Genomic DNA, 23182 nt, shown 5'->3' with positions numbered 1-23182 from the left:
GGGTAGTGCTGGCCATTTTACATTTTTGCAGAGATAGTGGAAGTGAGGGAAATCTTTAGAAAGCAGTTACATTCTTTCTGAGAATGTTGTATTAAATGTCAAGTATTTTATCTTTCTGTATTCCATCAGCTTGCTAGCTCACAGATTGATGCATGTAATTTCAAGGCTGTCTTCTGTTGTGTTTCCAGTGAATAAATTTTCAGCTTATAGCAGTTATTTTCTTAATCTGTAAGTATATGACACTGTGTTTAGATTGTTAGATTTCATTCCATCTGTATGTCCCATATGTTCTGCCCTTCTGCTGTTCCAATTTGTTTGTGGTCACCTTTTTTCACTATGTGAGGGAAAGGATGTGAGTAGCTGGAAAGGATTCTTGCTGATAGCTCCACAGTCATAGTTACAGCTGTTACAGCTGTGTGTTGTTGAAGACCTACCTTGTCTCTGGGTAGCCCAGTGCAGGGTTAATTGCAGTGTTTGTGCAGCAGGGAAGGACCAGATTTAAAGATCTCTTTCTGTTTCCTGATGTTTCAGCTCAAAGAAATATCTAAAAGTATGCAAATACAGTTAAAGGAAAACAATTAATGCTTTGAAAAGTTTCTAATGTCCTTGTAGCGATGAACAACAGCACAGGTTAGTGAGGAAATTTTTTAGGCTTTTTTGAAAGGAAGAGAAGTTAGGCAGAGCTTTCTGGACTTTCCTGGGCATGTTTGTCAATATACAAATAGTTGCTTCAAAGAGGATCAGTAAATAGAATTATTGAAAAACAGAAAAAATGTGTTTGATATTGTTTTTTCATGCTCAGTCAAACTTTATTTTGTTCTGTTTGCATTTACTTCTTAAATTTAGAATCAGCTCCAAATATACTTGCTCTTAAACAAAAGCAAGGCTGAAAACCAGGAGAAGCTATCTTAAGAGCAGTTTCCTTTCCAAATGCTTCTCTGGGAAAACATGGCTTTCAAGCTGGATCCTTTCCTGTTGCTTCTGTTTGTCTGTTAGTGACTGAAAAGTTTGAAAAGTGAAATTCTGACACTATTAACTTTGGGTGAAACTTAAGCATTCTTTTTCAGATAAGGGAAAATCCAAATTAGTTGTTTTTCTCTGTAGTGTTGTGCTTGCACTTTTGTGTTGCAAAATGTTTCTTTTCTCTTCTAGCATAGATTGAAGTTGCAGTGTAGGTAGAGAGTTGTCAGGATTGGTTTAGCAGTTTGATGCTGTGCATGTTCTCCTTTACACTCAAGTTTTTACCCTTCCTCTACCAGGGTACCCTCTTGTCATTGGTGTTTTTAACAGGAATTAACTTTCACCAGTTAGCAGCTGAGATACACCTTCTTTGGAGCATAATTAGAATTATCTGTTAGCTAATTATCTGTAGTGTGGAGTTGTACTTCTTTAGAACATGAAGCCTTTTAAGCAAAGTTGAAGAAATGTCCTGGCTGGTGCTTTTGCCCTGATTTCTATCACAGGTTTGTCAGAACATACATTCCTTGATCTCTTTCTATCCTTGACTGTTTTATTGGTGCTGAGAAGTCTTCTATCAGGGGTGGTCAGGAGGCTTTCTGAGCACCTCAGTGTGATAGAGGTCTGCATGCCCTAACACATTGCTATTGTGTAACGTGCCCAAAGCATCACTATTCCAATAAGATTCAGTGGGATTCTTAAAGGCAGTACTCTAGAAAATCGTGTTATCTTCCAACTGATCAAGCCGAGTGTAGTGGGTTTAGCCTGGAAGGCTGGAGTTGAGAGTATGGATTGAAGATGTCCCTTTTGAGATCCTGTGCAGGATGATTGTTCCATGGGGAACAGCTGAAGTTTTTAAATGAGTTTTACTGTTGACACTCAATAGTAAAAAATAAGCGCTTTTATTCACTTTTATAACAATGTCCAGCTGGGCACAGAAACTTACCTAGCATTAATTTAATTTTTATAATTAAACGGCTGCTTTGTGTTGCTCATATACCTGGTGCCTTGAAACCCTTCTGGGGCTGAGCAGAAAGAGAGAAAGAAGCTTTTCCTATGTGGAGTAGCAATTGCTGGACTAACTTGAAGTGATGGGTGAGTGCGTGAAGTCAAACTGAATCCAGTCCTTTGTGCACAGTTATTGGGGATTTTTTTTTGTTGGGGTGTTGTTTTGAAAAAGTGGTAGGCAAAGACTGACTGACTGCAAGTGCACAGCTCTGCAGCACAAGGGTCTTAGACACTTGCTTTTTATAGCTTTTCTCTTAGGGAGCCATCTGCATGTACTACAGTTTCCAGATCCCTTAAAGATGTTTTCTAGTCCTTTAGAGTCCTGTTTTACTGCTAGGTATTGGTGGAAGAATCAGCTATTAGTGTTTGTGCAAACAGTAAGTAAGCTGGTGGATTCATCAGGAACTATAGTTGATGGAAATAATGTGGCAATAAAATTGGGAATAAAAGTTTGCACTTGCAAGCAAATGAGCATTTTATATGATGTAGGTGATACTGCTCATACTGTTGGCTAAGCTGAAATTATATGAGAAAAGTAGGCTCTGTCATAGTGAACTGGAAATCTTCCAGTGTAGTTCTGTTTTTTCAATGCATTTATTCTTAAAGCAAGTTTAACCCTCAATTTAAATTGCAGTGATAGCGTTGTATTTGTATCCTCAGCACGAGTCCAGCAAAGGTGTTGGCAGCAAAGCCACCCCAGGCTGTTAAACAGTTGTGATCTGAAGGGGCATCTTAACAGAAGTGAAGAGGATTTTGTTTGCATGTTTAGTCAAGCCCCCAACACCTCATTTGAGAATGACAAATAATAGAGGTGCTTTTGGTGCTGTCTGCAAACCAGACAAAGGGTCAGCAGTCTGTTTCATTTAGATAAGCAGCTGGTTTATAGCTACCTTTCCCCCCCCCTTTTTTCTACTGCCAAACTGTGGAACTTTCGCCTAGGAACAAACCTCTCAGGTAAACGGCACTGTGACTATTTGTTGCCGCCAGTTGTTTGTTCTGTGTGGCTTGTGTTTGAAAAGAAATTCAAATCACAGTTTTGTTTACTTTGCCCTTGCGAAGTGTGCTGTTGCAGAAAGGACAAATTGATGTCAATCCCTGAATATTTTACTTTTGTTGGAAATCAGAAAGCTATAGTATAAATATAGATACTAAAGCATGGATTAATGTCAACATAATTTAAAATATAGCTTGATTTGGTGAATAGTCTTGTTTAATCTAGGTACAGTAACCTCTAGAATTAGTAAGAAGCAACATATGGCAAGATAAAATGCAGAGCTGAATTACCTTCTGGAAAAGAATTTTTCAAAGCTCTGCTCAGCAGACATCTAGTGTCTCTGGAAGCTGCACTCAGAGGTTCATAGAACCATTTCTAATACATAATCTGCATTTTTTAGTTCTGGGCAGTTAGTATAACACACAGGAAATCTTGATATTGGCTAAAAATACTTCTCTGTTTGAGACATTTCCCTCTCTTGCAATGACTACAAAGTGCAAAGCGATGAAGAATTTTGGTCAGTATTTATGCAATATGTGTCTTGTAATTTGGCTTTGTGTGTTCACAAATTGCTGATAGCAATTGTGCATGGGTATTAGAAAATAATTTCGATACCTGCCTATTTAGCATTTGGCTTTACTTTTTTCCCCCCTACATCTCTGAAAAATGAAGTTGTGCATGGGTGTGGCTTTTGAGGTTCTGCTTTTGCTTATGTTGACAAAGTACTGTTGGCCTTTGTACATCTTGGTGCACCTTTGTAAAGTGAAGTGTTGATAGGCTGTCAACTCTTGATAAACCTACCACAGCCCTTCTGGTGTCTCCTCCTCTCCTGCATCACCCCACACTTGGTGTAAGGTGATTTATTTCATGTATTAACATATCCCATACATTTGGGCATTTGCCATTAGGGAATTTGTAACTCTGAGTCAGGTAAGAAGTGTGATAAGCTATACCAGCAGGGCCAGGATTTTGGGCACCTGACTTTGGTTTTTGGCATGTTATTAAATTGCATTGACTCCTGTCCTACCTTTTCAAGCTATGATTTCTTCATAAATGTGGTACCAGTTTCTTTCTAAATGGTTTTGAACATCTTATTGTAGAAGACTCCAGAAAGAGAAAAAGGAATGAGCGTTTGGTAGAGGGAAGAGGCAATAAAGCTATTGAGAAAGTTGCTAGGACAAGTTCTGTGTGTATTTGCATTTTGGGGGTGTGTTCACCATTTGCTTGATGCTCACTCTTTTCTGTGCTGGTTGTTTTTTTCTTTTTTTTTTTTTTTTTTTTAATAGAAAGAGAACAAAGTTAAATTGTTTGCCTTAAGTTTTTCTGTAAAGCTGCTGGTGTTCACTTGCCTCTGTCCAGACTGCTTCAGTCTTCTCATTCCTCCCTCATCCTCCACACGTGTTTGCTTCTCTGCAAAGCGAAGAGAATGAATCTCTGACACTTGAATCTCCAATGAAATCTCTGAGAAACAATCTCCTATGAAAGAACCTGGGATGTGGCAGCTTGTGTAGCTGAGATAGAAGATTCTGGTACTCCCTCTCTGCAGCCTACAAGCACAGCTAGGAGCTGAGACTGCTTTCCCAAAAGGAAATGCTGAGTATTCAGAGTATCCTGCTGCGTTGACAAGCCAACCTGTTTGTGTTTCCTGGCTCTGCACTCTTGATGTTCTCAGCTGTTCAATCAATTGGGCAGGCGAAGTAATTGCCCATTTGTTACTAGGGAAAAAGACTAGCTCAGATTATTTCTGTTTGCTGTATCAAATGCCTGAAGTAGATGTTACAACTTTACTGCTTGCAACTGGAATAAGTGAGCACTTGTGTATCAGTTTCCTAATGAGAATGAATGTATTCTGTTTTTTTATGGGTGTGTTGCTATTTTTCAAAATTCTAGTGGAACAGCGGCTTCAGAAAAAGAATGTGAAGACTCATGGTGGAGATGCACCTAAATAGTCTGAAGCTCAGGTCGAGGAGTTTGGGATGAATGAAATTGGCACAGCAGCAGGAAGAAGACAGACAGAAGAGGCCTAGCTGCCCTCAGGGGCTGGAAGCTGCTAACCCTTGGCAGCAAAACAAACCTGGAAAATGACCCATTTGCAGTTCTCCTTCCAGACCTTTTTCCTTCACCCTGGCTTGAAGCAAAAGATGCTTTCTTTGCCCTTATACCTCTTCTTATAACTGACTTGTATGCCAGAATGAGAAGACTTTGCATTGTCAACCTGCCTAAGATAAATGATGAGTGTAATGATAGAGGATGCCAAATTCAGGTTTAGGGTTTTTTCCCAATTTTCTTATTTTATTTTACACTTTTCTACTGTGTGTGTTTGTATTTTAAGCCCATACTGTTTATTTATGCTGCTACAGTACCACTTACATATTTTTGGAAAGTTTTGCAAATAGCAAATGACTTCAGTCATGGATGTTGCAGTGGTGAGGACTGAGCTAGAGATGGGCTGGTATTGTTGAGGACAAGGCTGGATAGGAAAAGCAGAAGGACATGTAGCATGTAGTGTAGTTCAGAAGCAAAGGCAGGGAAGAGATCTTTGGAAAGGTGTGTACAGCAGAATTTCTCAGTCTTTCTGCAAAGTCTTTTGGGCTCAAGGAGAGCCCAAAGAGAGAGAGTGTGATGAAATAAATTCCAGTAGAGAGCAGAAAGAAGAGAAAGGATGGGATCGATGTGAGATGAGTGTACCAAAGTGACTGTGAATGGAGATGTCTCATTATTTCAGCTCTAGGCTTTTTGAATGTTTCTGTGTGGCAGTGGTGAGATATTTACCTTAATGATATTTGATTTTTGTTTGGGGGGAAAAAGGTACTAGTTTTAGGAAATGAGCTAGATCTCACAGAAACGAAAATGTTAAACTCCCAAAAGCTTTTATTGAAGAATTTTACAAAGAGACTGGTATGTTAAAGTTTTTTATTCTTTAAAATAAATCTGCTCCAAATGAAGTATTTTCTTTAGGCATCAGGACCTGAGTTTGAAGAGTCTCAGTATGCATTTGAAAAGAGTTAAATTTATTTTGTCTAGGCTTGAGAGGAGTTGTTCAAAAGTTGGAGCAGGGGAAATAGGGCATAATTCATTCTTCTTTTTGTGTTTTCCAGAATATTGAGTTCTATGGACAAGAGGAAAGGGACTTTAGTCTTAAGGGACTCTTGCTTCAACCTGATTGGCAGTACATATAATTGCACCACCAGAAAGCAATAAAATAAATACGTAGAGCAACAGTAACAGAAAGCAGATGACTTGCTTTTACAATTCAAGAGCTGGAAAAGACAGAAACTGATGGCAATTGACTCTGCAATGGGGGGAGTATATATATCTTGCTTTCTTGTCAGACAATGCGGAAAACCCCATACTGGTGAAAACAAAACATACATTAACAGCCATAGTGTCTTGCTCTGAAAATTGTCATCATGTGTGCTTAATTTTTCATTAGAAAACATTGTGCAAAGGATCTTTGCAGGCAGCTTTTCCCATTGTGTTCTCAGGTCTGTTTTTCTCCTTTGGATAATTCTATAAAAATCAGTCAAGTCTCTGATTTAGCTGAGAAAAATGTGTGGAAACTGCGAAATCTTTTTTTTTAATTCCACGTGTGTGGGTTTTGTGTCGGGAAGGAAAAGATTTTATCAAGACACTTACCTGTGAAATATAGTATAATGTTTTTTAGAGACTGCACATAAAATGGAAATAGATTTGACATCTTGTATTCTATGTCTGAATGTCGCCATGAACTAAAATGGTAATTAGTCACCTATGCAGCATCTTCATCAGCACCTTCATTCACTGACTGTAGTACATGGAGTTTTCTTGCTGCTAATCTCAAGGCAAACAAGAAATGGGCTTTAGAAGAAAGCATTCTTTGTAAGCATTAGCATAGATATGTGAATGTACAGGTGTGCTTTGAGCAGTTTGCCTCTCCTTTCATCAGCACACTTTTTTAGCCATGTGAAAATAAAATGCTTTAACCATTTATGTGGAGAATGGAAAAGTCATTGAAACTGGGGCATATGGAAAAAGAAATAAGAGCAGACTCCTGGTACTTCCCTTCCATGTGATACTGGTCCAGGTGAAAGCTGTAGAGTTGCGAGGATGTTCTATCTGTTCTGCTTGAGAGAATGCTAAGTGGCATATTTTAAGCAGAGTGCACATCAGTGGCATGAACAAGAGAAGAAAACTATGTGAAACTTTGATTTCTACTTCGGTGCTTTCTCTCTGTCAGAGCTACTTAAAAGCATACAAGTGATAAAACCAGCAACTAAATCCTTTTTTGACACAGACAAAAACTGACATGTACATTAAGCTCATTTTTTGCCCCGACTTAAAAAGTAAAAGGACTTATTTAGCATAAAGTACTTTAAAGAAGCAGTGAGTATTGCAGCTAAAGTAATTTTGAGTGAGTCTGAGCACAGACTGCTGCAGAGGAAGTTCTTTGGGAAAAATTGTCCATTTGGGGTTTTGGAGTTCAATTAGGAACTTGTCAGCACTGCTTTATATATGTACAAAGCTCAGGAGCCGTGTGTTTTCCTGACTGTATTTCAGGTGTGAAATGCTATACTTCATGTTGTCCTGATCACTGCTGTGTTGTTGGTAAAATACTTGTACCTTGTGTTCTGTGCTGTGCTGCTTGAATCACTGCAGGAAGTCTTGCTCAGTGAATGACCTACAGCATAGAGGAACACTGGAGTGCCCGTAGGAATCCTGGTACTCTCCATGCTAACACCATGCACAAAGTTCTTGTGGCACCTCAAAGGGAAAGGCAAGTGGGAGTTTTTCACACTGCCAAAATACAGGACTTAAACACCCCCCCAGGCCCCCCCACTCCAACAAACCAGAAAAGCTCTAGCCAGAAAGCTCTGGTTCTGAACTCTGACAGCTTTGGCAGGCTTCGGCTGCTGTGTTTGTGTTGTCACAAGGAAGGTGAAATGAGGTGCCTGCACAAGACTTCCACCTCTGTTTATGCAACAAATGTTTAATGTAACCACACTTGAATGTATATTGGTTTATGCATGTGGCACGTTAACCAACCTCTTACTGCTTGGCCTGCTGCTGTCGTCCTTTTAGTTGAAAACTGGTGCCAAGTTATTTAAGGATGTCAGCTGAAATGAAAAATTCCCTATGTTCAGTAATGGCTGGTCACTCTATGGTTAAGTGCCTCTCAAAGGTGTTCTGGCCTTTTTTGTTAGTGTTTGCCCCAATAGCCTTTAAATGCAGTGCTGTGCTCTGTGATGCTGCATCCTTACCAAAAAAAAGAATAATTTTCCTCCAGGCAGGCAAGACTGAGAATAAAATATGTATAGTTTGAAATGCTGGTCAATTCACTTCGGAAAACAGCATGTAAGTTTCACAAGCACACTTACAGTGCAAGTACTGCTACACCTTCTACTTTTAAATACATGAAGTCTTTATAGAAAAGAAATATGAAAACATTTGGGGTTTGTTTGTGAATAGAAAACTTGGGGCTGGGAAAATACTGCTATGCAAGTGTTTTTTGTAAGGCTAATGCTCCAGAGAAATACTTTAATATTCCCCTGAAAACTATTGTATAAAAAAGGAAAGAAAAAAAGGAAATCAAGATTTGACATGCTCTGCAGCAGTGACCATATATAGTTAGGCCAGATGGTATTATTAGATGTCTGTAGAGAATTGAGGCTTTTTCTCTGTAAAATGATTTGTTGATACTGAGGTAAACTTCCACCTTTTAATTGCTCATTGGAATTACTTCCAAATAATTTTAGGCTATGCAGGACTATCTTTCATAATTGTCAAGAAAATCCGAAGTTAATCCTGGTGAGAGGTGTAAGGCTTCTCATGAACATCTGTTTTCTGCCAGTGTGGGTTACAGAGAGCATTCCTATGTGCTTTCTCCCCATAGCAGGCTGTGTGTATGCCAAGGTGGGCCTTTCCTAGGGCGTGACTGCAGGGGCTTAGGTGAGTGGTCTGCCTACCTCTGTATTTTGCCTCAAGTACAGCAAGTAAAGTTTCTGCAAGGCAAGAGGCATTTAACCAACAATACATGCATGCGAGCAATCTTTTCCTGATTTCAGTCTCCCAGTGAGTGTCAGTGTAAAAACTTTGAGCCAGAAGCTGCATCAGAATCACATTTCAATAGCTATGGACTATCTGTTAATTACCTATTTTTTTTTCTGAATGCCCTTAAGCTTTTGATTTCCACAGCATCCTGTGATAGAGTTTATGATTCCATTCTGAATATTTTTTCTCCTAATGGATCTTGCTCATTGTTCTTCATCTGCTCAAAAAAGCATTTCTGAGTTAGGATATGGAGAGGACAGAGCAGCATGTAATTCTCTTATCCTTTTAAAAACTCTGAGAACTGAGTTTTCTGTTTTTTTCTTGACAGAAGCTAGAGCATCTTGTTTTTTAGGTGCTTCAGTTTAGCACAGTATGGTCTGATTGCCCAGTCTGTAAACAGGGATGAGCTCAGCCTGGCTTGAGACCTGTGTAGTTTACTCTAAGTCACCTTTTGCAACTCATGAGGTAATCTTATGCTTAAGTCTCAAGTTCTGGTGAAGGATCAGGACACCTGACTGGATTAAATTTATATAAAGTCAGTGAAGCTGGGTCAGACCTGCAGCTGATACGTATGACTGTAAAGTTACATTCATATGCACTGATCAAATACTTCCATTCTAGTTTTCCATGCTTGTTCTGTTCAAAACCATATTAACCTGTTCACAAAACATAATGTTTTGTGCCCCTTTACAAATAACAATTTGCCACTTCCAAATGTAACTTACGGATTTTTATAATATAGAACTACCCCCGCCCCCTTCCTTCAGCTGTGGTGCATTTGGCTGTGTAAGAAAGAAGGAAAGGAGCCTGTTACTGCAAAGAAAAAAACTGCATTTGACTGAGAGAGATTTGGACACTTGAACAGCTTTATCTCAAGTTTCAAATAATCACTGCAGTCAGGAAGATTACACACAATCTTTTGGCAAGCTTTATAACCATAAAAAAAGCAGTTTTGATACAGGTAAGATGACCTTTTTTTAGCTTTTTTGTGGTGTATTAGAAAAGGCTGACTTTCTCAAATCCACATCTTGTACTTTATAAATAATTAAGGCTATTGAAATAAGACTTTCTTGACCAGCAGTCCTGCTTTCCATCTAAGAAAAAATTCCATTTATCTTTTGTTAAAATGCAGCCAAGCCTGCAACAGTTTCCTTTGAAGAATGCTGACTTCTAGTATTGTTCAAATTTACAGTCATGACTCTTCAAGTCAAAAAGGAAAAGTTTCATTCCCAGTATGCATGGTCCTTTGGGTAGCTGGCACAGCACACTTGGAGGAGAAAGTTACAGAAATGCAAAGGGTGTTTGGGAACTTCAGGGCATTGTAGTGAGTGTATTCTGCTTGATAATGAGTTACAGATATCCTTGTCATACAGAGCTAAAATTGCCCCTTCAATAAAAGTGCATTTAAGGAAGGAGTCTTTGTTTGAAACTGTTGAAATCACTTCTGGGAAAGGTTTTAAAGTTTATATTCCTGCCTCCTCCCACTTTTCAAAAGAAAAACACTTTTGTTCTGTTTGCAAAAGAGAAATCATTAGGATTCTTCACTGTTTACACAGATCTTAAGAGAAAGGGTATTTATGTGCCAAAATAAGTCTGTACACTGCAGTGTGGAGAAATGACAAAGAAAATAATTTTTATGTTTGAGCAACATTCTATTGCATGCCCTTAAACTACAGTGAAAATAGTTTTCTTTTTAGTTGGCACTTGTAAAATAAGATATGCAAGTTGGACAGATGGACTTAAACATTTACTTTACTGTATTGTGCCAAATAGACACTAATGATGTTGGGAAATGGAGTGCTTATTCTGCCTATTTTGCTTGTTTCACTGATCATTAGTGTAGCTTTTGTATGGAATCCCTTTAGATTTGGAGGGAAATGGTGCGTTTTAAATTATTCAGTGGAATGGACAACACAGATGTAACAAAATCAAAGATGGTGTTCCCTTTTTCATCATGGAAGAAAGACTATCTCTTGAGTATGGTGCTGTTGAATCCTTTGGATGAGAAAGGAAATTGAACTTCCCTTATGAAACAGTCAGTATCAGAAAAGTTATCAAATATTAGCTGCAGGACTTTTAAAAATTCTTAGTCTTTCAGACCAGTATTATTATTTTTTTTCCCTCAGAAATTGTGGGTTATTTTATATGGACAGCATTGCCAAAACTGATAATAAATATGTATTTAGAATTTTTTTAAAATCACTTTCTCACTGTGAGAGTGCTCAGAGGGTAATTGCTTTGTGCAGGCAGTGGTGATGCAATAGTAAAATAGTAAACAAAAGTTTTGTTTGACTGTGTAGTTTGCTTTGAGTCTTACAAACCCAAAAAGAACGTTGCTTGCTCAGTACTGATAAAGTGACACCTATTGCACCTACTGTTCCTATGTGGGATGTCCCTGAGTTGTGCAAGTTTTAAATTCTTCAACTGAAAGTACTTGAATTGTAAAATAAGCAAGATACATATTGTAAAACTCTCACTGAGCGCCCCTCAGTCCTGATAAAATTGTTATCCAACAGAGGATGAGTCAATATATATATTTAAAAAAACAACAGACAAAAACCACCACAAATTTCTAATTCCTGCTCTTTTTTTTTCATTTTCCTTTAGTTCCTTGGCATAGCATTTCTTGGGATTGGATTGTGGGCATGGAATGAAAAGGTAAGTTGAACATAGCACCAAACTTTCTTTTTCCTCTTTATCTCTTTCTGATGAAATGTTGAAACAGTAATATTTTGTGTTCAGACACTGTTTCTTCAGTATTGCGGCTTGGTGTTCCCTGGGGGTCCGTCTGGCCCCTGGGGCAGCAGCCGCTGTAGGTGTCCCGGATAGCGCTGTGCTGATGAGGCGCAGCCTGCCTGGGCCCTCCGGCTAGCTCCGAGCTGCTGGCTACCTTGTGAGCACTTCTGGAGTGATTTCAGCTCTTCATGATTTCAGCTCTTCGTGATTTCAGCTCTTCGTGACTTCAGCTCTGTGGTCGCAAAGTGCCTCAGCAGACGCAGGGAAGGAGAGAGGTGAAGGCTGTGTGGAGTTCTGCGGAGATGTCTTTATTGGCAGCTTCTGCAAAGGGTTCCAGTGACAGCTCTTCCACTGAACTGGGCAATGGTATGGGTTTATATAGGCTGTTGAGGGATCAGGATTTGTCCTATGGCTGAGGTCGAGGAGCATACGACCTATAGCCTTACAGAGAGATAACAGGGGTCTGATGTGTGGAAGAGGAGTAGCTCTGTTCCACTCATCATGACTCTGCATTTCTTATCTTAGGCTAGTGACCGCCATGGAGGCCTTGCAGGGCCTCTGACTGCTACACTTCAGGATCAAAATCGAGCCTCTCTGTCAGATAAAAACCTTAGCTTGGATTGCTTACAGGAACATGGTTGCAATCTTTCCCAAGAATACCTTGGCAAGAAATGGTGGCTGACACTTGCCCATAAACTAATCATTTCAATCCTTGCACACTGACTGCAGCTCAGACAACACTCTGCTGGAGCAGTATGGGCAGTGTGTCCCCAGGAATGGAATGGGAGCCTACATGTCTTAGAAGGCAGCTTCCTGAAAAATACCCAACTAGGCTTTACCTTAAAGCAGCATGTTAATTGCTGTTCCTCTTAAAAAAACAAACCCAAAAAACTGAAAATCAAGATGAGTCCTGAAAACCAATGCAAACCTGAGGCAGAATAGCTGTTGTTTTTTCTTGTGCAAATGAAACTGGCCACTAGAACACCCTTTGTTGCAAGACTCTAAAATCAGCTTTGAAACGGGAAGTACTTGTGTGCGGGAGGTGAGTGGGCAGGGAAGGAGAAAACATTTCTGAACCAGAGCCTAATTTTCAGTTTGCTTGCTGCAGAAGTTGGGAAGAAGTTAAAATGTCAAGGCATGATTTACAAATGTCTTGGGTTACTGGATGAAGAGTTTGGCTTGCTAAAAGACAACAGCTGAAATGAAAGGCCTTCATTTGAAATGAAAGCCTTTTCTTCTTTGTTTAAAAGTTTAAAAATAATAAAACTGTTAACAATGCTGTGTTATTCAGTTACCTAATAAGTTTTTGTTCTTTTAATGGAAAACACTGAGTAAGTTATAATTGATCTTCATTTAAGGCAAAATAACTGGTGCTTGCAACAGAACAAATAACAGGTTTGGAAGCTCTGGAGTTTTGCCTCTACAAAATTCAGGACAAATTTTAAGTTGTTAACTTATATTCTAATTGCTCTGTGTGTGTGCTTTGGAAGGAGATCATCACAAACAGTAATGGGATATTAATTACTGCACACTATGTACACCTATATGGGTGTGTATGTATATTTACATGCCATATGATGCTGATGTTGGATATCTCAGATAGGAGGTGCTGTGACTTTTTTTATTCAGCAAAGATGTAAAATACTCAACATACTCTCAGAACTTGTACCTGTGTCTAAGTTCCAGAGAGTGGCTTTACAGAAGAGATTTGAACATTTTTGTATCATTACAGTAGGTAACACAAATGATTCCTCTTTAGAGTGAATGAGCAGGTAAAGGGAAAACAACTATAGTATTTGAAGTCTAAACTATGCCCATCTTAAGAGCTAGAAGGTGTTCTGGTTTGTTAGGGTTTACATGTTTTCTGTGTGGGAAAGTATGCACCCTTTCCTAGGGAAAATACATTCAATTCATAATTGCTAATAGCCAGAAGTCAAAGCTCTTGTTTTTATGTGAGATTTGGATATCTGTTATCAAGTCATCTTAAACCATTTTAAATCAGATTCTGAAAGTGGGAGAAAATACCATGTTGTTTTAAGACAAGCAAGTAAAGCCACCACAGTTTAATATGCATTAACTCAGGCTTTTTAACATGTTGTTTTTTTTTTTTTTCTAAATTAACAAGTAAAATAAAATAGTGTTTGTTGGTTTGAAACATGGGTTTTTTCTTGAAAAATGATCATGTTTCCACAGCTTCTTTAACTGTTTTATTCTGAAGTGCTTAGTATGGAGTGTTTCAGTTCATGGTTCTAACAATCAAAATGCTGTATAGGTATAGCTGAACTGCAGAGCTCTTGAGCACAGACAAATTTGAGTTTGGTAAAACTATGAAAAGATTTACTTGTGTCAAACCAATTTGAGTCTTTTATTGCACTCAGCTCTTCAGAGGACAGGCAGTGGCCAAAAGCTGCTGTCAGCAAGCTCAAATTCCAGCTATTCATGGGCCCTCTGTTATTTAGTGGGAGGCAGATCAGTTAGATCCCAGACAGTTTTCATACTGCTGGTGAGGAGTTGAAGATGCAAGCCAAGGAGGTGAAGCCTGGGGCTTGAGAGATCTGTAACATAACTGAAAAGCAGCACTTCTCTAGCTAGGCTGCTGCTTGCCTAAGGCTAGGATGGATATCCCTTAGGCATTATGGGCTGGTGTAATGGTACACTGTACAACAACAAAGCAGCTTGTCAGAGAAGGACCGGGGGTACACAAAGTCAAATTGTGAGCCAGCACTGTGTCCTTGTGACAAAGAAGGCGAGTGTGGCTTAGGCTGTACTAGGAATGTTGCCAACAAGTTGAGCACTGGTGAGGCCGAGGCCACAGCTAGGCCAGTTCTGGGCTCTCCAGTCCAAGATGGATGCTGACATACTATAGAATTCAGCAAAGGGCTGAGTAGATGATTAAGGTACTGGAGCGTCTCTCCTACAGGGAAGGCTGAGAGAGCTAAGACTGTTTAGTCCAGGGAAGAGTAGGCTCGAGGAATCTTAATGTATGGAAACACCTAAAGGAAGAACACAAAGAGAATGGAGCCAGGCTGTTTTCAGTGGTGCTCAGTGACAAAGGCAATGGGCACAAAATGAAACACAGGTGGTGTTTCCCCTGAACATCAGGGAGCGCCCTTTTTTTTTTATAATGTGAGGATGACTGGGTGCTGGCACAGTTTGCCTGGACAGGATTTGAATGCAGTCTCTGTCTTTAGAGATTTTTCCAAAGCAATCAGGACATGGTTCTATGCAGCCAGAGCTAGGTGGCCAGATGACTTCAGCCATTCTGTGAAGACTTGCTGCTGTTCCAATGAACTTGACTTTATCAAACTTGAACTTGACACTGCTGTTGTGTAATGTGTAAATTTGTAAGGGGGTTTTGCAGGTCTAGTACTGTAAACTTCATTTAGTGGTGGGGAGGATTTTGATTAACTTCTATTTTGAATTGTGTGGCTTTATGTTCAAGCTGTGTGATTTTTATAGCCCGGCCATCAACTTGTATATACTTTGTATATACTTTTTTTGCTTCACAGAATCTTTTCAAGGTAAAAAGATAGTGTTCCAGGTCACATTAAAACTGTAGGATGTAAAAAAATAATCCAGAGTTTACGGGAGTCTTATTGGCTGCTGGTTAAAACAAATTTGGGACAGATTGGTGGACTTGGTGCCTAGTTTCTCTTTTTTTGCTAAGTTGGCTTGAATTCTTCCCTTTAAACTTTCTTGTGAAAAAGAAAAGCACAATATCTAGTCTTGTGGCCTTCCTTATGGCCTTTGCAGGGAGGCAAAAGAGCTCATTTGTCAAGTAGGCAATAGAATTGGCTTGACAGCCAGTGAGCCAGCCCTAGACAAAAGCTGGGCAATTAGCATTCTGAGCCATGAACCTGAAAGAGAGCTGGGGGTGGGGTGGGGGCAGTAAACTCTGGGGATGAATAAAGCTATCTATACATGGTGGCACTGTATAGGTCACAGTCTCGCAGTGTTTTCAGGCATGCCAGGCTTGGGCTTGCACCATTAAATAGTTCATCCATAGCAGCCGATTTCCACCCTCCTCCCTGCAACAGTGGCATAAACATTGTTAACATACAAAGAGTCTATGTAAAACCTCAGCAACCTACAGCACTTTTGCTCAGCAGCAGGGGAAAATGTTTATATTTCATTGTTTTTCTTAACCACTTCAAGTCATGTCTTCTGTTGACTCTTTAAAAATAAACCAGACTTGTACAAAATGTCGATTTCCCTCCTTGGTTGTATGTATTAGATATTGCAGTCTTATGGCTGTTTGTGGTGTGATACCAACAGGTGCTTGGGAAAATAAGCTTCCTGGCTACCTGCAGGAGATTTATGCTCAAGAGTAGTGAGCCTAAGCGATGAATTGCTGTTAGATCTTCTGAGACCTTCTAAGATTGTCCATGGAGAGGGACTTTTTAGAAGGAAAGCACTGTGGTTTTGGGGTAAACTCTTAAGTAGGAGGTAGAAAAAGTAAGAGATACTAAAGTAGGGAAGAAATCTTTCAAATTTTGTTGATTAAATTTAGTTTGTGTATGAAGTTGACTGAAATGAAGAGGGAGAAATGGAAGAAGTGGACAGTGTGCATGAGTTTGGCTTCTTAGCTTTTCCAGTTAAATCAGCATAACAATAAGTTGCTTCAGCTCAGAAGTCGAGTTGTGTGCAGTTTGGAGTACCACTATGGTACCTCTGGGTGCCAGCATCGTATTTTTATTGAGCAGGAGCTCTAAATCTGGTTCTGAAGTTTTAAGATAGACTTTTACTTGTCTCAGGTGATTTAGGTCAGCTTTGGTGTTCTTGGACAAGCTAAACTCTGTGTATGGAAACAATCACAATTTGTTAGATCCAACTTGTCTCTCCTTGCCCTGAAGTGAAAACTAAAGTTGTTTTCAAGAAAAAATTCTCACTTCTCTTATTGTCCCAGTGGGTGGCTGACATCAGGAAGGAGTGATGCACTAATCACTCCATAATTGTTGTGCATAGATTTCTATTACACAGTTCTTCCAAAAATTATTGCCAACAAGGAAATTGCACATATTCTATGTACCTTATAGGTTGAAGGATACCCAAAGCCTATATCTTGCCCCTAAGACAGGGTTCTGTGTGGATTTTATAGGACTGGAGAAGAGAGGAGGGGATCCACTATTACACTTCATTTAAATTTCAGTTTTAAAGATGCATAATCTAAACAGGCTCTTAAATGATTTACTAGTGTTCCAACACTTTGTAGTCATTAATCCTGAAAAGTCTAAAAATCTGTATCTTGTATGTATTTATGCTAGTTATTCACCTTTTGAACTCTGTCAGCACAAGAAAGCTAGACTAGTTCTTCTCCTCTGTTAGACACTTGGAAAAATAAAGTTCTGCTGCTATTACTGTTTGCTGTGGGAAATGCAAAACCAACAAAAATCAAAGAAATAAGATTTGTAAACATCCCCCACCTAGTTTCTTGCTTGCAGAGACAAAATTCTGGAGTAGAATTAATTTGGCATGTTTCAATGAGTATTGTTCTGTTCCCTTTGTTCATTCAGATGCGCAGCATGGAGGCACTGCATGGAGTTTATGACTAACAAAGCGGAGAGGCATTTTTCTGTTTTAAAATCATGCATTTGAAAATACTTTTATTTACCATCAAACCCCAGATGTTACTTTCTGCCAGTGATACTAAGTCCTGCAGAGAAGCCTGTGAAAAGGCTAAACCTCTGTTTGCAAAAATGGATGTTTCAGAAGATCTGGTATTGATGTATCTTTTTCTGATCTTCTGCATTTCTTGGATGTATGGTGTGGGGTGCTTTTTTGTTTGTTTGTTGTTTGTTCGATTTTGTTTGTTTTGTTTTTGTTTTGTCCTCCTAGTAATGAGATATTGCAGCAGAGAAGGTTTTTTTGGGTTTTTTTTTTTTTTTTTTCCATCTTGGAGAAAATGGAAAATAAGAAATAGTGGATTTCTCCCATCCTCCTGTAGTGTTGAGTTCCCTTCTTTTACATGCTTCCTGTGGGCCAAATTCCATATACACTCATTATATCACCTCTTAGGCTGATGATTCTCTTAAGTTGTCTCTGACTCATTATGCCTTGAATTTTCATTACTGGATCAGCTTTTCAAAATTACTGCTGCCTGGAGTGCTTTCAGTTGGAGCCATTCTTCCTTGTCCTGCAGTTTGCAACTGTGCCTGTTACAGCAGCAGATGATCTGGAAGTGTCACTGGTTGGTTAGTGCATTTATGACTAACTCCCTTAGGAACCCAGGAATGCATCAGATTGTGTAGGTGTGACAACACTGGGTCACTGCTGCAGCCAAGATGTGTCTGGCTTTGGGCTCAGCCTGTGAGGACTGTTACTGCTAAATGCAGGCAATGGGGGACCAACAGGAGAGGAAGTGGTGCTGAAGATCCAGCTTGCACACTGCATGTTTTGAAAGGTTTGAGTTCTTTTCTACCTAGTTCTAGTGTGATCTTGTGGACTGAATGCTTGCTAGTGTTTAGAGCATGAGCGGTGTTCCAGGGCCACATCCTCATTTATAAGTAATCCAGTCTGTGTGCTCTGAGATTGTTCCAGGTGTGAGCTGAAGCACAACTTGTGTGTGATCATTTCAAAAGGACTGCTGGATCTGACCTGAAATATTAATGTAGATGCGCACCAAAGGCAGGAGCTGGAGTCAGGGCTCTGTCTCTGGAAATTAGTAAAAACTGTTCTCATGATCTTAAAGAGTACAAGATGGAGAAGGGGTGAGGTGTGCACCCTTATTGCTTTTGTATGTAACTGTTACTTCCTTATTCTTTATTGATGGGATAAAGGCAAGCTATTGCGCAGCTATAACATCAGGAGGGGCATTCACGGGCTCCTGTGTTCAAGACCAGCATTTTCCCTTTGCCTTGTTCTCCCTTGAGCTATAAATGAGATAAATGCTTGTAGTGTGGAGGGCTCTGGCCATGAGGAAAACATGACAACAGAGGACCTATCAGGCTTTTTTTCCTACCTGTGCTCACATACCAGGAGGCGAATACTCCAGTTCTGCGGGAGTTTTTGTTCTGCCTGGCTTGATTGTCTCACATTTCTTGGTGGGTGGAATGCACCCTTCTGCTGAAGAAAAGAGCCAGGTCCTAACCATTTCATTTGACTCTCCTGAATTTGGGATAGGGTAGAAATGTGGGATCAGTCTTTCCTGTTCCATCCATGCATCATTGTATCCTAATGATACTTCATTGTATCCTAATGAAGTACATTTCATAAATAAAGGAACTTTTTTCACAACTTTACTGTTGCTTATTTTAGTTCACTTATGGATGATGCTTTTGTTTTTTCACTACACCAAATAAATTGTGGCTTGCATTGGATTAAAATATTAAATAGCAGCTCATGGACTGTAATGTACAACAGGCTATGGAGGGTGGAGGAACAGAGCAAACAGATGAACTGGAGATCACCCAGGGAACATGTCCTGCTGGCTCTCCCTTGTGGGACTACAGCAGAGCCCTGGGTTGACACCATAGTGAGAAGTAAATTACTTGAGTATGTAGCTTTGTACAAACAAAGCATTTTGTGCCAATACAGATTACACACATGCCTAAACTACCGAGGAAGCGATGTGCGTGTACCTCAAAAATAACCATACTTCAAAACCAGAATATATGTTGAGGAAAAAATTGCTCCTCCTTTTAGATGTTGAAGTATCAGAGTACTCGCAACAATTTAACAGTCATGGTTGTAGTGGGCAACTGCAGCAATGTTGCTGAGGAAAAATGCCTTGCATTTGTAGAAAGCTTTACTTTAAAGTATGTACAGGTGGTTTGTTTAGTCTTAGTTTTGTCTTGCATTGATGCATGAGAGAAGTAGATAGTCACCATATATTCCATGACTGACTGTTCAGCCTGAGGATTCAGAGCACACTGTGGAGGGTGCACTGTTAGAATATGAGATTACTGATCAAGCACCTCTGGAAATGTTTCCTTCTGCTTTTGGCTAAAGATGGGTTGAAGACAGAATTGGTTACTACCAGATGTTTGTACATCTGTGTCAAACTTTTCCCAGGAGTAGCTGTTGCAGCCAAAAAAAATTTGATATTGTGGTAGTAGGTATTATAGAAACTTGTAGTCAATAGGAAGAGTGTGTGCCTAGAGGACTATACATTTAGATCTTCTTAACAATATAAAATGCGATATTCCCCAGTTGTTGCCCTGCTGCTTGAAGCAAAATATGCATTTCTTCAGGGTATTGCACTGCTGCATCTTCAGAGAGCTTATTTGTAAGTGTCCAGAATACAAGGCTGGAAAACTGTATTCTAAGGAGGAAGCAGTAATCTTCTATTAGACTACTTCTGCGTATCTTGAGCTGTAATCACAGAGCATTGTCTGTGTTTCTCATTCCCACTGCTAGCTATTGTTCTATTGACAAAACCTCTCTGAAGATTGTGTATCCTAAGATGTCTCTACAGAATACTGATAACTTGAGGTTTATATGCAGAGAGCATATGGAGTAAAACAAGAATTAAGCAGTACGTGATTTGCATTGTCAGGATGTGTTATTTGGGATTTATCCAAGTTAGGCTTATGAATGCCATATGTGGACTAGCAACAGATGCACATAAAGGTGCTTTCCAAGGACAGCAAACAATGGCAGATAAAGCCTCTGTTGATCTATGCAGTTTTTGTTGGAACACAGCTACCCTGAGGAATGACCAGCCAACATGTGGCATTGCAGGCTGCTAAGAGCCTGGCAGTTCTAGAAAATCAAGTAAAGGGAAAAAGGGCAGGAGTGGAAAAACAGTATAAAACTGGCTCAATAAATTTTGTGGCCATTGAATTTAATGTGACTGTAACAAAATACAAAGTGGTATGTTTCTTACCAGCACTTTTGTATTATGACTGTCTTCTCTAACAGTATTGTCCACAATTGCGAGCTGAATTTTACTTGGATTTCTTTTTGTTTGAATTTTACTACTTTCATATGGAAAGTTGATTTAGTGTAGTAATTTGCTTTGAGTTTTTTTGTTGATTTATTTGATTTTGTTTGCTTTGTTTTTAAGGAAAGACACAGTGTCTTATGAAGAGAGACTTAAATCTTCATCTTTTTGTGTAAGGCCAAGGCCTTGATTTTTTCAAAGGTTTTGTGTTGTTAGATTATTGTGTTTATATTACTTGTTATTCTTAGCCAGAAAAGTGGCTTGGATTTCTTTTCTGTAACAAATGTAATGAAACAAAAGTAGTGGAAAAACTTTTGCACCAGTTGATGTAAGTGTTAATGATAGGTAGGTGTTCATTTCATCTTGGTGTGTATCATGTCTTTACTGAGATGGTACCAGAAGAAGGGACAGGCCAACTGCTCCGCTTTGATAGCTGGCTCCAAGTTGTGTTACTTTGTTCCTTACATCTCTTTTTGCTTTTTTAATGAATGTCAGTAAGGCTAGTACTGTATGTGATGTAGGAGGAAAGTGATGAATGTAATTTTTTTTTTCCATCCCTCTCAGGCAATAACCTTCTCTAGTAGGAGGGAAAATAATATACTTAGCGAATGCAATTCATGCTGTTGGATTATTGTTTGTATTTTAGAATTGGGTTGTAGTCAGATTTTTCTTTGGGTTTTCTTTTCTAAGAAATCACTCCTTGATGTGTGCATTGGTGAAATTCACATGTATATTTTATTTTCTCTGTCCTTTTCTGCAGAATTAAAAGCTTTGAGTACTGTCTATATTTACTGCTTGCTCAAGTTTTGCTTAGGAAACTCTCTGAAGTGGTTGCAGACTACATGAAGTAATGTGTTAGAGATATTGGTTATGTGACAATTGATATGTTTTGCATGATCCAAAATGGGTATGTGTGTGTGTATATACATATATAATCACAGGTCTAAAGCCACGGTTATGAACAGTCATCATAAACTTACTTTAAATTCTGGAAATGAGGTTATGGTAACATCCTCTTGCTGTTTCGGGACTATTTCAAAGAAACAAAGGGATATGAACAGGAATAAGAAAAACGATGAACTGTGGAGTTTTGCAAATGAGGAGCTGAAGATGTAGAGATCTCTGTTGCTGCTTCTCAAGCCACAGCATAGTGCAGGAGTTAGAGGAAGCAGTAGTCCAAAGCACTCTGCCTGAGTTCAGGGTTCTTTGAGGAAACACAGCAGTGTGCTTTGCATTGACCTACAGCACTGGGGAGGGGAATGAAGAAATAGCGAAACTCAGCTTTTTTTTTTCTGCTGAAAAGCCTTAGGAAACTGTAATTGTTTCTATGCAAACACACTGGAATTGGGTAAACTTTGTACTTGCTTCTTGATATGACCCATCTGTTCAACATCAGCCAAACTCTGCCTCAAATGTGTTCAAAAAATTAAAATAGTTCCTCAGGATTACTGGTGTCGCAACCCAAGCTTTGCTTCCAAGGCAGAAATGGCATTACAAGCAGACTGTGCTGACTGTCATATCTAAAACACAGCATATGTGGTGTAACATATGATAGGTCTATTCTAAGTTAGTGTAAACCATGTCCCAAGACAAGTTCTTAAATTGTCTTTCATCCTACTAAGAGACTTTCATATTTTCAAATTCTTCTTGCTAACTAATTAGTCAGTAGCCATACTTCATTTCTAGAATGAGGTTTTAGTACTGTAGGTACCTGAAGTTGAATTGGCCAGATTATGCAGTTTGTCAAAATTTGTTGAAAAACTTTTGTTGCAAGATACTGCAATCTAGGAGCTCACTTCTAATTTCTGACTATTGCTGTAAATACTGAGAATAAATGCTAAATTCAAGGTGGTTTTGTTGCTTTTAACATTTTTTCCATAGAACATGTAACTGTGTGTTTACATAGATGATGTATATGTATATAAAATGTGTCTCAGGGTAATAAGAGTGAGATAAGTTTTGTTCAAATATCTGTTCTGAGTTTCTGGCACACTGCTTCTTAATAGCTACATAAGCAGAAAATGCCCTGTGGTTTTCTCACAGAGAATTCTTCAAGAATTTGTTTACTTTTTTTTTTTACAATTTTGTTACTCACTCACATGTTGATTCAGCAACATTGCACTTTTGATCTCTTTTGGGATACAAAGATTTTCTTAATTGTGTTTTCTTGCTGTACTGCAGAACATTTATTTTGCTGTAGTCTTCTTCCTTTTTAAGAAGAAAAATGCAGGCAGAATTTGTACAACAGAAACCTGAACATACTTTTTATCCCTTGGCATTGTCTCTTTCTCAGGGAGTGCTGTCCAATATCTCCTCCATCACTGACCTGGGAGGCTTTGATCCTGTTTGGCTCTTCCTAGTGGTAGGAGGAGTTATGTTCATTTTGGGATTTGCAGGATGCATTGGAGCTTTACGAGAAAACACTTTTCTTCTCAAATTTGTAAGTAGCTTTTGCAACTGTGACATTCCTCATTTATGTAGTGTGCCATGTTGTCTGTTCTCTTTAACTGTGTTAAGCTTTTAAAATGTATTTTGGTGAGGAAGGCGTCACAGTACCAGGAAAGCACTTAGCTTTTAAC

General features: G+C 39.1%; 1 protein-coding gene across 5 annotated transcripts in view; it reads left to right on the top strand.

Moving 5' to 3' along the window:
* Positions 1-23182, top strand: part of TSPAN5 (tetraspanin 5) — an 85260-nt gene that overhangs the window by 46882 nt on the left and 15196 nt on the right. For 3 of the 5 annotated variants that reach the window (XR_008436905.1, XM_053976449.1, XM_053976448.1), the window contains exons 2-3: positions 11594-11644; positions 22897-23043. Coding sequence is in view for 4 of the 5 variants with exons in the window: in XM_053976449.1 (XP_053832424.1) it covers positions 11594-11644; positions 22897-23043 (198 nt within the window). In the remaining variant the exon portion in view is untranslated. The remainder of the gene's footprint in view (positions 1-11593; positions 11645-22896; positions 23044-23182) is intronic. The other 2 variants (XM_053976450.1, XM_053976451.1) reach the window with 2 other exon arrangements.

The sequence above is a fragment of the Vidua macroura genome, chromosome 4 (genome assembly GCF_024509145.1).
Source record: "Vidua macroura isolate BioBank_ID:100142 chromosome 4, ASM2450914v1, whole genome shotgun sequence".
In the NCBI taxonomy this organism is placed as follows: domain Eukaryota; kingdom Metazoa; phylum Chordata; class Aves; order Passeriformes; family Viduidae; genus Vidua; species Vidua macroura.
This window is presented reverse-complemented; position numbering and strand designations above follow the sequence as displayed.